General features: G+C 46.1%; 1 protein-coding gene across 1 annotated transcript; it reads left to right on the top strand.

Moving 5' to 3' along the window:
- Positions 1-5,117: 5,117 nt before the first annotated feature.
- On the top strand, positions 5,118-7,271 carry LOC135383307 (uncharacterized). Its single transcript, XM_064612825.1, has 5 exons — positions 5,118-5,275; positions 5,387-5,516; positions 5,642-5,785; positions 6,068-6,375; positions 6,899-7,271. The coding sequence occupies exons 1-5, from the start codon at positions 5,118-5,120 to the stop codon at positions 7,269-7,271; spliced, it is 1,113 nt and encodes a 370-aa protein (XP_064468895.1).
- Positions 7,272-13,477: the final 6,206 nt, after the last annotated feature.

Consider the following 13,477-nt stretch of genomic DNA (forward strand, 5'->3'; position numbering starts at 1 on the left):
TGAAGCGTGCCAGGTCAAACCTAGACGCATTATCTCGAAGCTTGTATACATTGTTTCCTGAATGACAGCTCATTGGTAAGCTCACACTTCTGCACATGCTAAGCAGAAGGTCTGCATTTTCCTCAGAATTGGAACTACACCTGTAAAGGTGGGTACAAATATGCTGCATCCACGGGTTTAGCTCAGCACATGCACGGGACTTTAGAGCAGCTTCAAGCTTTAACGCTTGAAGCTGCTTAACGCTCTGTTACAAGATCCTCTTGTGGACTACATGGCCACTAAGCATTCCCGAGCATTGCACTTGCATATTGAAATTGTACAAGCTTGTTCTTTTTACCTTTTACTACATGTACCTTGTATGTCGTTGTTGCAGATGGAATTATTGTAACAGAAAATTCAACTACGCAAAGCCTGTGTGCCTTGTTTTGTAACAACAATTTGGATTTCCTCCTCACTACCTTCTTTGTTTCCTTTCTCTAATGTACATCAGTATAAATATCTGTACCATGTGTGTCTGTGTCATACCTAATGAAGGACGGACTCTATTCGAAAGCTTGTGTTTCAGTAAGATCATTTGAATGTTTCTGTCTCTTATGGCCGTGAGTTCTGATAATCCTACATGTGTCGCGAAAGGGAGCCTGCGACCTTTCTGGTAGGTGTTGTAGGTGGTCTGTTGAGGTGACTTTAATATTAAACAGCTCGAGTAACCAGGGAACCTGGTCAACAGCAAATACTACAAGGTGTCATATGAATCTGTGAAAACATAAGGCGCTATGAGTTCACACCTTGGCTGCACTGGTCCCATTGAAAAGGATTGTGCCAGACAACAGGATGTTCCCCATAGCCATCTTGTTCACCTCTGGTCGACGTTTCCAAGATAAATTGTGTTCACTTGTGCACTCGGCTTTTGTGGTGAGAAGTGTGACGCGAACATCTGTGGCCACTTTGTGATAAAGAAAAAATGGCTAGGAAGCAAGCGAGGGGATTTTACATTATGCACTTTGTGATGATGCACATTATTTCTTCTGGTCTGGTGAAGCACAGGGCACAACACTGCAAAGTTGAAGATCTTTTAGTATCTGCAAAGTTCTATCAGCAGGCCATTCAAAACTGTTGTCTTCAGATTTCCAGAATGACGCAACAGCTGGTTCCACCAGTGGTGCAGATATTGTCATGTCATGCACCCGCAAGGAATGCAGATGTTAAAATGTTAAACAAAACAAGAGCTTGACCAACCTGTGAACATGAGGGAGTATGGACAATAGGTGTTGAATTCATCACTGGATAAAGGTTGAGAGGTGTTGACGGCAAATCACGCGTTTGCACGCTTTTACTTCCGAGTATCACATTCTTGTCAGCCACGATGGAAGCCTGTGTCGCTGATATGAATGAAGAATACAGTCAGTATCTATGAATATAGCACATAATTTACTTGGCACTTACATTCTCCTGCGAGAGCTCAGGGATTCCTAGGGGAATGGGGATATTGCGTTTGGTACATTACGCAGCGTATGCATCACAAAAATCAGTTTGTGTTTGAAGTGAACCGCATATATGTATTATTCCTGTGTATCGGTAAGTACATATCTCGTGTGCACTGGTGTTCCCATCGTCAGGCGTCACAAGGTGGAACACTGGTGTCGGGACTTGGGTCCGTGTGAGAAGTTTTCAACAATCCGCAGGTACCATTTTGTACAGTGCTGGACAAAAGTTTACGGAACGCGCGAGCGGCGTATTTTCTCTGGGCAGAGACACCCTAGCGGCGAGCGGAAGCGGGCGAGTCCACGCGTTCAGAGGGATGAAAGAGTGCGCTTGTGGCGGCCCACAGTGGTAGTTGTGGTAACTTTGCGTTTGAGTGCAACGAACGCCAAAATGGCTTTGTTTTCGGTCTAATGCACCGAGCGCGAGTGGCTATCGCGGGAAGGAAGTCTCCCCGCTATCGGAGAGATAACAGGGCGCTAAGATGAATTGAGGTGACAACGGGCTCGCAGTGCCTAGCTTTTTTCTTTTTTTATTAGACAAAAACAGAAGAAAAGAGCGTATACCCTTGAGCACACACACACACAAAAAAAGAGGCAGGGGGAGACGATACTGTCTCAATACTTTGTCGGCCCCCTTTCGCAGCAATAACTGGGGCCATACCCACAGGAAGGGAAGCGTATAGCCGACGGACAAGGTCCACGTCTTCACGTAGCAAGGACCACTCTGCTTCTATAAATTCCCAGAGTGCGTCCTTGCTCCTTGTAGGCGTCCGTCTCTTGCTCATCCTATTCTTCAGGCTGCCCCAGACGTTTTCGATGATGTTTAAGTCCGGGCTCTGCGCAGGCCATGTCAGCTGCATTACGCTGGGGCGTAAAAAAAGAAAAAAGCTAGGCACTGCAGCCCGTTGTCACCTCAATTCATCTTAGAGCCCTGTTATCTCTCCGATAGCGGAGAGACTTCCTTCCCGCGATAGCCACTCGCGCTCGGTGCAGTAGACCGAAAACGAAGCCATTTTGGCGTTCGTTACACTCAAAAGCAAAGTTACTACTACTACCACGGTGGCTCGCCACAAGCGCACTCTTTCATCCCTCTGAACGCGTGGACTCGCCCGCTTCCGCTCGCCGCTAGGGTGTCTCTGCCCAGAGAAAATACGCCGCTCGCGCGTTCCGTAAACTTTTGTCCAGCACTGTACGACTCGTCAGAGAAATGGGTTGAGCAAATACGGCGTGGCTCACGAATGTCTTGACCAAGCGCTTGGAACAACTTTCGTTTCCGGGCATTTTCCGTTGGAATCTTGTGGTACACAACGTCCCTTGTCGAAAGAGCACACTTTGTGTATCCCCGAACATTACAGTAGATACCCGGCATCGCTCTCAGGTGAAGCTTTGTTCAATTTCGGCAGGAAATGAACTTTTTTGCGTACACAAACCTCGCAAGGCCGCAATAAACGCCGTCGCCGTGCGATATGGTTCCGTGGAGAACAAACAGAGGGCACTGACCGCGCTGACAGTATTTTGGGATACTGTTTCTTCGATATTTTGAAGAATTGTCCCAGTAATTCTTGTGATTCTAAAAGTAGTGTTTATTGGAGATTAGTAGCCGGTCATAAGTTCATTGTGTATTACTTAGGTATCACGTGACGGGAGTACCGCCATCATGACTTTTTTAGCTGTTGCGGGGCGCAACCTAGCGTCCGATTTAATTTTTCTAATTTATGCTGTGTAATAATTAACGCGCTTGGAGTGCTTAGGCTCTATGTGAGGCATCACACAGGCAAGCACTACCAGGTCGCACATAGAAACAGGAGGGTCAAATTTCACTTTACAGTTCCTTTAAAGATTACCGATCTACAAGGTTAGTTACGTTTCACAACAAAACTCTTCCAGTTCAATTAAATCACTACATCATTCTTCTACATTTCTTCCTCTGCCACGTCACATCACATCACTACATTATTTTTCGAAAACGCTGCCTCTGTATTCGTAACACCAAAGACAATGACGTCAAGTTGCCCTACTTAATAAATATAGTTTTTGAAAGGTAACTGCCTTATTCATTTCTAAAACAATTCAGAACATGTTTTCTAGACAACGATCGTACTCAGGAGATCACACACATACACATTTTATCTCTCCAGAATTTCCTTGGTGTTTGTGAAGTCACGTTAGGCACGTCGTGGTCGCTGATCTTCAATTTTTCAACGATATGTCTGCGGCCGAAGAGATACAGTTCGATACCAACAATGAACGATCGGCCACAGAAACAAAAAGAAGAAAAAGTACATCATGGCGGTGGATTTTTATTTCCTCTCAGTACTGTTCCAAAAACGCGAATGGCAAAGTTAAAAGTTCGCTACCAGACAGCGGCGCACCGACCGGCTGAACCGGCGGCTACGCACACCTCTAATTTGTAGTAGCAGAGTTGCATTGGGACCGTGGTTCTAGATCACTGACGAGAAGTGAGGAGACCGATCTCGCAGGGTGCCGCTCAGAGAAACTATGGTCCCTACAGTCAACCCTCGATTTATGAACACCCTTCGTTTCTCGAAAAATCGTTCATAAATCGAGGGATTCATAAATAGAGGTGCGAGGCGCGCGGAAGAGAAATGGGCTGAAATAGGACGAGAAGTGCACTAGACTACGTTTATTTGTGACAATACTTCGTAATTGTGCTCTCCACCATGCATTCGGCTGTATTTGTCTTCTTCGGATGAGACGATCGAAGCCTGGCACCTGACTCGTGCGCCTGGTCCTCAAAGCACTGTATCGTACTGTGAATGTGATTCCAATCTGAGCGAGCTGTCACAGCTTCGGAATACTCCTGCTAGTTATATTCACTGTCACTATGATCACCCTCGGCAGCATCATTTGACAACTGCACTAAAGCACCATCATCAAGCGGCTCACATAGGTGTTTACCGTCAGCACAGGAAATGCACTCCTGTGTTCTCAATCTCTAAGGCGGCAACCGCATGGAGCAACTTTTGCCAACTGAATCGGGCCAACGGAGCGCCAACTCAGCGTGAACGGAACGGTATCGAAGCTTGCAACCGCATGGAGCAGAATGTCCACGTTGAGGTTGTCATGGTGAAGCGTCGCCCTAGCGTTTGCCACCGCTTGTTGCACGCGATGTGGCAATGCTTACTGTAATAAACTGCTGTACGCATTGTTTAGTAACATAAATGATATTTTAGAGGTTCTTGAAAAAGTGCGGTGCTAATGACATCTAGAAATCAGGTGTTTGTAAAAAAAATTGAGATAGGAAGCTGTGGCGAAAATATCTTGACTGAGGTGGCGGGAGATTCTCGGTTTCTCTTTTCATCGCGGTTGTGTATTGGAAGACCTCGAGGCTTGTTTTTGACGGAGATTTTATAATTAATCCGCGACCTGCTATATTGTAGTCGGTAACGCAGTATGGACTCGGAACATGACCTTCTCCTAATGAAGTCTATGATCCTACTCTTGAAAAAGAAGCGTCAACGTAGGAGAAAATTGTGGGTGAGACCGCTATGGCTCCATCGGAAAACGGAAAGCGAATATTGGACAGCGGTAAGCACAGGAATGACGTTAAGTTGCGCAATTGGTGAGCTGTCGTGCCCGTTTATATACAGTGATACCTTCTTTTAGATGAAAACAATGAGAGACAGCGGCGACGTTCAAAGTTTCGTCTTGTACTTTCGAATGACGCCAGACGTTTTCGACTACCTCCACGATCTGGTTAAGGACGACCTCACGAAGCAGCATGTCGTTCGGGAGCCACTGTCTTCCCACGAAAGGCTGGCCCTCACATTACGGTACGTTAACCGGCAATAATACTTCTAAAGATGTCAATTCTTGCAAAGGTGTTCTTATTATAATGGTGCTTATTAACTACAAGATTATTGGGTTTTGTTGGCATATTTCAGATATCTGTCCTCTGGAATGGCGTTTAAAGATGTCGCCATGGCATACAGAGTTGGAATCGAGACAGCACGTGAAGCCGTGCATCTCACCTGCACGGCACTATGGAACAGGTTGAAGGACCTATACATGATGGTGAGCGTTACGTGAGCATGTGGTCAGCCTGTTAACTAATGGAAATAAAGCCTGTTTTCCATTCCTCCCTTTTGCATTGAAACGCACGTCAGTCATGTTTTCTTTCTTCCTTTTCTTTTTTTCAGCCCCCAAGTGAATCAGAGTGGCAAGATATTGCACAGGGCTTTGGGGAAAGATGGAACTTTCCAAATTGCCTTGGTGCTGTCGATGGTAAACATGTTCGAATTGTTGCACCAAACAAGTCTGGAAGTACATATTTCAACTACAAGGTAATTAAACAGCTTTTCTGTCTTTTATTGACCCCGAGGTTCCGGATTCAATCCTGGTCAAAGACACCATCTTCCACAAAGGATGTTTAATACCACGCACCATGTTTCATTTCAGTGCTAGTTAGCTCAGTGAGCAACATTAGTCCTCAGACTAGCACTATGGAGGCATTCATAATCGTACTTGTCTCACTACAGATTATTAGCATCTTTCTTGAGAAAAGGAGTGAATAATTGAACAAGTCTGGACGGAAGCATGAACATCTGCCTACATGAACATTTCAGGGGACCTACTCCATTGTCCTGATGGCAGTCGTCGACAGCCTCTACAAATTTGTCCTCATCGATGTCGGTGCAGAGGGACGCCAAAGTGACTGCGGAGTATTGAAGTCCTCTGCCATTGGACGCTGGCTAGATACAGGCACACTCGGTCTACCTGGCCCGGTCAGGCTACCCGGAGGAAATGTTGTAGTTCCCCATGTATTTGTGGGGGACGAAGCATTCCAACTGAGGCCTGATTTTTTTCGACCCTATCCAGGGCGAGACCTCTCCGTAGAAAAAAGAGTCTTCAACTTGAGATTGAGCCGTGCGAGGTGGATATGTATTTGCAAATTTTTATGCGATGTATAAATATAGGAAACACTCCCCAAAACGACAGAATTGCATCCCATACAGAACCAAATTGCAAACTTTCGACCATGCAAGTCTGATTCCATGCTGCCATTTTTAGGGATGTCAGGTTACGGCCCACCTACAGAGCAAAATTTAGCAATGTGTATCTTAAAGCCTGTGTCTATTTGAGGCTCTTTAAACAAATGTATTCAAATAATGGCTGACTTCAATTCAGTGGTGCATCTATCCAAAATCATGTAATTGAAAAATGTATTAATGATGTCTAGTTAATTAATTGTTCAGTAGCTCTATGAACTTTCTCAAAGGAAGTACTATCAAATTAGGCATCACAGTTGATCTTGAAATATAGATATGGAAAACGGAAGGGAAATTTTATTTTTTAGGCAATTTTGAATTGTGTATGCTTGCTTAACTGTATATTGATATCTGTGTTAGGCTATGAATGAGTAGACATTTCAATATGCACTTCTTGTATTTATGCAGGCACTGCGTGGAAAACGCGTTTGGTATTCTGGCCTCACGGTGGAGAATACTGCTTACAACCATAAACTTGAGTGTGCTGAATGCAGAGAATGTCATCAAGGCAGTGTGCATTCTGCACAATTTCTTGGCGGAGCAGTGTGGTGTTCCTTCAGGTTTAGCCGACGAGGTGGATACACTTGGAAACGTCATTGAAGGAGGGTGGCATAGAGATGCTGGACAGTTTGTGGAACAACAGCGTCTACAGTGTGGTCACACGCGGAACCACAGCAAGGAAGCTGCCAGGAGTAGAGAACTCTACACGAACTACTTTGTCAGCCATACAGGGCAGCTCGACTGGCAATGGGCACGTATTCATGCCCAACGCCCCAGCTGATATGGACCGAACTGTGCAGTGTGCGCATTTTTTTTAAATGATGTGCATTCAGATCACATGTATAATCAGGAATGAAAATATGCAACACATATTTGTGAGCAAGCAGTTTTTGTCTGATCACACTGCAGAATGCTTTGACATTTATAGTAAGTGTTACACACACAACACAGCAATTTCAGTGAAAGATTTATTTGAACAATTTCTGATGAAATCATAAGCATACGTTCACAAAGTCTTTATGAATGCTCAGACACAAACGCTTTTTGACATGAAGTTATTTGTCATATTTCCTTAAAATCTGTAAAAGCTCTATGCGCATGTCCATAACTAGTTCACGAGGACACCTCCGCATGACCTCACATATCATGCCTGCAAACTGCTCATGCTCATCTTGCCTTCGTCGGAGACGTTCGTTGCTTAGAGAAAGGTAACCATTGGCCACCTCATCATCATCATTTTTTCGCCTCCGTTTTCGGCCAGACTGAGCAGGGCCTCTACTAGACGTGCATGGAAAGCCTACGCTTGATGTTGGCGTGGCGAATGCCTGCTGTGCTGTATTATGGCAGGGTGCGGGAATCAGGGTTGAAGATTCGGGAGGAAACGAAGGAACACTAGGATGGATTGCATGAGATGGAGATGGGGACTCTGTTTGGGAGGGCAGTGCAGAAGAGGGTGCCTGAGAGTGGTCTGCACGGCTCTGGTCTGTACCACCAAGGAACAGGGAATCTGAGAGCACAGAGTCGTCGTCATGTGTGTGGTAAAATGAATCCATGATCGACGGCACTGTCTCAGCAGATGCCACACTGTCCCTAGGTGGCTGCTGCACAGGGGCCGTTCTGAGATTTTTGCATATTCTACAGCAGAAGAGAGGTAAAAAAAAACATTGTCAGTGCAAATAGAGTAAAAGTATGTTTGATTTCAAGCTGCTTAAGTCACTGTCTAGAACACACACAGGCAGTGCAGTATTCACGTAAGTGTTGCATTCAACGAACCAAACACTACGACACAGCTATAAATGTGCTAAAACTTAGTTTTCCTCAATACTGACTGCATTGCTTCAGAAGATGGTGCAGCATCCCTAAGTGGCTGCAGCACACCAGGCGTTGTCAGGTTTCCAGATGTTCTAAAATAAAAGCAAAACAAGATATCGTCACAGAAAGTAGAATAAAAGTGAAAAATAGGTTTTATTGCATATCATACCCAACCGTGACTTCTGTTCGGAACAGAAGAACTGGCAGTATCGCACTCAACACCAAATAGACAATCAGAGCTAATGCAGAGTCTACATTGTGTGTGGTAAAAGGAAACAGTGATCGATGGCATTGTCTCAGCAGATGCCACACTGTCCCTAGGTGAGTGCTGCACAGGAGACATTAAGAGATTTTTACATATTCTACAGCAGAAGAGAGGCAAAAAACATTATCAGTGCAAATACAATAAACGTATGTTCCATTTCAAGCTGCAGAAGTTACTGTCTGGAACACAGGCACTGCAATATATACAACGGTTTCATTCAACAAACCATGCACCAAGACAGAGCTATAAAAACTCAGTTTTCCTCAATACTGACTGCATTGTTTCTGAAGATGGAGCAGCATCCCTGAGTGGCTGCAGCACACCAGGCATTGTCAGGTTTCCAGATGTTCTAAAACACAGGCAAAGCCAAATATTGTTACAGAAATTACAATAAAAGTGAAAACATGTTATATTGCATGCCATACCCAAGTGGCGACTCTGTCTAGAACAGAAGAGCTGACGCGTCAACAAAAGCTTTGCACTCAACACCAAATAGACAACGAGAGAGCTAATGCGCCGATACTGACTATCAATACTACAAAAAAGAAAAAAAAAGAAAGTAAAGGAATACAAGGAATACATACAGTACAGCCACAAAACTATTGAAGTACATGCAGAACGGTATACCTTCTGGTGGTGCACACATCTTTCAGAAAAAATAACTGGGCAAAATAACGCCATGAGTCTTCATGCGGCTGGATCTCACAGTCTTCGTATGAAGAACCGCTACGCTTCTTCAGTTTAATATCCGTAAACTTCTTTCTGAAGTTGTCCCGCAGCGATTTCCAACGCTTTTGAACAGCATCAACTGCGCGCACGAACAATTCGCACAAAAAAAAAAGACAGAAAAAGAGAATAAGTTACACATCAATTCGGAGAAAATGTTGCCTTACGAGTGTCTCTAGCAATGCTCACCAAAGAAATATCAGACTGCATTTTTGTTACCGTTATTTCCTCACACATTGCCCATTCGCCATGTGCCACAAATAATATTTTGAAGTTTCATTTACTCACCTTCGCCTTGCACACATCTTGCCACCTCCTGCCAAAGGATATATTTTAAGTTGATGTCCTTATATTGAACAAGTTTGACGTTCCAAAGGGGTGGCCTCCTTGAAACCTCCGATATTAATATATCAACGTCTAAGTCCGCGCGACGGGCCATCTGCGTGTCCTTCTAGGAGGCAGGCGAAGAGGGCAAAGACCGAAAGAAAAAAAAAAAAAAAAAAGGGGGGGGGGGGTCACAGGCATGGTGACAGGTGACTTTGTCACGTGCTTGTAGCATTTCCTGTGAAGCGTGTTTTCATTGGCGCACTAGTTCCGTCGGGTGGCGTCACTTCCTCTCCTCAGACTAAATATCTATCCTTCGCAGAAACCGGCTCTTCGGTCGGTCACCTATTGTTCGCTTAGTAGGTCACCGTTCCTTTCAAGTTCTGCTGCCATTCAGTTGGCAAAAGTGCTCCATGCGGTTGCCGCCTAATTCTTGTGGCTGCGGACACTGCACGGGTGCTTGACCTTTATGCTTTGTTCATCTTTATTGACGCGATCCCAGTACTTCCCCGTGCGTCAGCAACCCCGTACATAAATCGAGGTCAGGACACACATGTTTTTGCGGTTGGTTCCCTGAAAATCCGTTCACAGTTCGGATATCTAGGGTTCATAATCCTCCTCGGTCCCCCCGTATCACATATGATACAAAAGTTCCAGAATTTTTTGCGAGAGAACGATGCATCGCAGACGGCTGTGCCGAATGTAGCACATGCGATAGGGTGTCCTTCGGCGACATATATTCAGAAAAAGCTGACAGATGGCATGCAAGTCGCGGGGGAGACGTCAAGATGGAGGTGCCCGTGCAAAGCCGAACCCGTGCACGAGGTCCAAGTAAGTTTATGATATTTATTTGCTTACAGGTCATTATTGTTGTCAAAAAGTGATTGGAGAAGAAGGCAGATACGTTAATTTGATAGATTAGACGTTTTTTTTTTAATTTTGCAAGATTGTAGTAAAACGTTGTGTTTGACTGTTATCATTGTACCCTGAGTCACTCCTTTGACGATTACACCATCGTGCTCTAACGAGTGCTGATCGCCCTGGGACGAACTAAGTATTGGCGAGGGAATCGTGGGTTGGCTAGAGTGTTGATTTCTCCGTCAGTAACCGCCGAGGCTGGCGAATGCATAAGTCTCTCAGTCTTCGGGACCGAGCGCTTAACGGAGTAGCGTGGTGAACGACCACATCGCAATCTGGATCCTCACCGATTTTGGGAATCATCTCAAAACGGAAAATTCAATTTAATTCCCTCGACATTACATTATTATAACACTCGCCGAACTGGGCAACTTCCTGACATTGTGGCATACCGCCGGATGAAAGCTAAGGAAACACGAGAACTTAAGAACGAAGACCAGAAGTGTTGGCGTAAGCATTGTCAACACCTTTCACCGTTAGACCCTGCCACTAAGACCTGGAGGACAATTCGAGCTCTGAAGGATGCGCCCCCACAAAAGAATCATCTCGCGGCATTGGCTATCGTTAAGGGTGTAGACGAAATCACGCTCCCCCACGCTAGCGACAGATTTCTCCGTCATCCTAACGACACCGGCGGCTGCCTAACGTCTGCGGTACACAACAGTTTTGTCCAGAGCTTGAAGACAGAAATACACCAAGACTGGCCCCGTCCACCGGAGATGATGGACCGCGACTTTACTCTAATCGAGCTGAAGACTGCGTTGAAACTTGTGAATGTGCGATCGTCCCCAGGACCAGATAAAATCACCTATGCCGCAGTGCAAAACCTTGACGAGCACTCACTCCAAGCTCTCCTTCATGTTTATGATACGTTTTGGCGACAGGAATCCGTACCATCTACCCGGAAGGAGGCATTCACTGACAAGGCTATGAGTAATTTCCCTCTTTTGGTGGTTGCAAAGAAGCTCGAGCCAGTGCGTTCCCACCGCTTCCTTGGTGTGGTCCTGGACTCGAACCTGCGCTGGGCTCGCCACACTAAGCACCTTGACACCAAAGTGCAGCGATGGCTTCCTGCAATTCAACATATTTCTGGCTTAGGCTGGGGCTGTGATCAACGCTCCCTTCTAGCCGTTCACGCGGCTTTGGTGAGTGTGACTGTGCTTTACAGCCTTCCAGTCTTGCACAGGGTTTCTACAACATCGTTAAATACCCTTCGGAACCTGTTCGCCCGAAGCCTTCGTCGCTGCGTTGGAGTTCCAAGAATGGCTGAAACACGGCAAGTCCTAGCTGAAGCCGGTGAACTCCCGGTTGAGGTCCTCCGTGAGCGGGAAAGGGCTCGACACTTCCTACGTTTGCGTGCGCACGCTCCCCGTCACCCACTCCTCAGGAAAATTCGATACCGTCCTGAAAGTGATTTCCACCGCGTAGCGCAGAGGACACGCCAGGCTCTCACTGGCTTCATACCTAAGGACGTCACACCGCCGAACGCCCCCTGGTCTCAGACCGTGCCACCCACTTTCGCACGTCTTCCTGACCTCCAGGACCACAGAGATCAGGTTCACCCTCAAGTCCTTCGAGCCCATTTTTATGCTCTCGTAGATGCGGAGTTTTCTACCTCTGCCGCGAGGAGGAGGAGGAGGAGGAGGAGTGTCGTTGGGAGGAACCCGAGAGGTCTGCCTGCCTGATTAGGCGGCATGTTTCTCGGGAAGGGAAAGGTGGTGGAGAGGAGGAGAGGAAAAGGGTGAAGTGGAAAACCGAGCGGAATCCGCTCGGGGGGAGGATAGCTGCGTCCATGGGCCGACTTCAGGGGAACTGTGCCGGCATACGCCTATTACACATCTGAGGGAAACCCAGGAAAAACCCCAGACGGCACAGCCGGCCCGCGGATTCGAACCGCGGACCTCCCAGTCTCCAAGCGCACGCGTTACCGCTGCGCCACCGGAGCTGGTACCTCTGCCGCCGCATACACCGATGGCGCATTTCGAAATGTCAAGTCCGCGTCGGCATTCGTCATCCCATCCGAAGGCGCAGCTGAAGGACGTCGCCTTTGGCATCGTACGTCATCCACAGCTGCGGAACTCTACGCCATACTCTTCTTTCTGCAGCACATCGTTCACTTTACTCCACGGAATTGGGTGGTCTTTACTGACTCAACATAGCTACAAGATTAGATATGCATAAGATATATATGGCTAAGGCACGTCTGAGATCCTTACTTCGCTGTAGTCCGGCCTGGCTTTATAAGCAATCATCCGAGGAGTGTTAATAAATATTCACCTACCTGATTCATTCCTGATACCTTATTCATTCAGCGGTTGCCGCTGAATTTCTATTCCTCTTCAGCGCCAACCATTCCCTTCTACAGAGTCATCAAAGCTGCATTGCCTTTCCCATTCCTTCTTTCGTACCGGTAATATGTCTTCCTATCCGCTATTAATATTTATAACTTCAATTGCCGACTTGAGCCTTGCCTTGTGCCGTTCGTTTTGTGTTTCATCCATTTCTTCTCTCCTCAAAGTCAGGAACAGCCAAAGTTGTCAACATCAAGCTCCTGCATATTTCCTTCAAGTTTGCATGCGAATGTTATTTTGTATTGTTATTATGCATTTGCAGCACTCGTAAGGGGTAATTTTCATCGTGAAGACGCGGGTTGCCCTGCCAGAAATGGAGGAGCTCGCTCGTTTTGACACAAGAAATCTGAACGATGTCGTTGGTTGATATTTGACGTTTTTCACTGTGTATACTAAACAAATGCATGTAAAATGTGCTAATAAATCCATAAAAACAAGACTGAGTCATATCTTGCGTTTTCTGTTGTTCCGAAGTAGCCTTTCAAACCGGCCTCCCACACAACTTTGTAACTAGAGTCCACTTAGTTTTCGGTTTCTAGTCCGGCACCGTCGGTCCTGTCAAGCCATAAAGCGCGTCAAGGCGACTTTAAT

This window comes from Ornithodoros turicata, chromosome 1 (genome assembly GCF_037126465.1).
Source record: "Ornithodoros turicata isolate Travis chromosome 1, ASM3712646v1, whole genome shotgun sequence".
In the NCBI taxonomy this organism is placed as follows: domain Eukaryota; kingdom Metazoa; phylum Arthropoda; class Arachnida; order Ixodida; family Argasidae; genus Ornithodoros; species Ornithodoros turicata.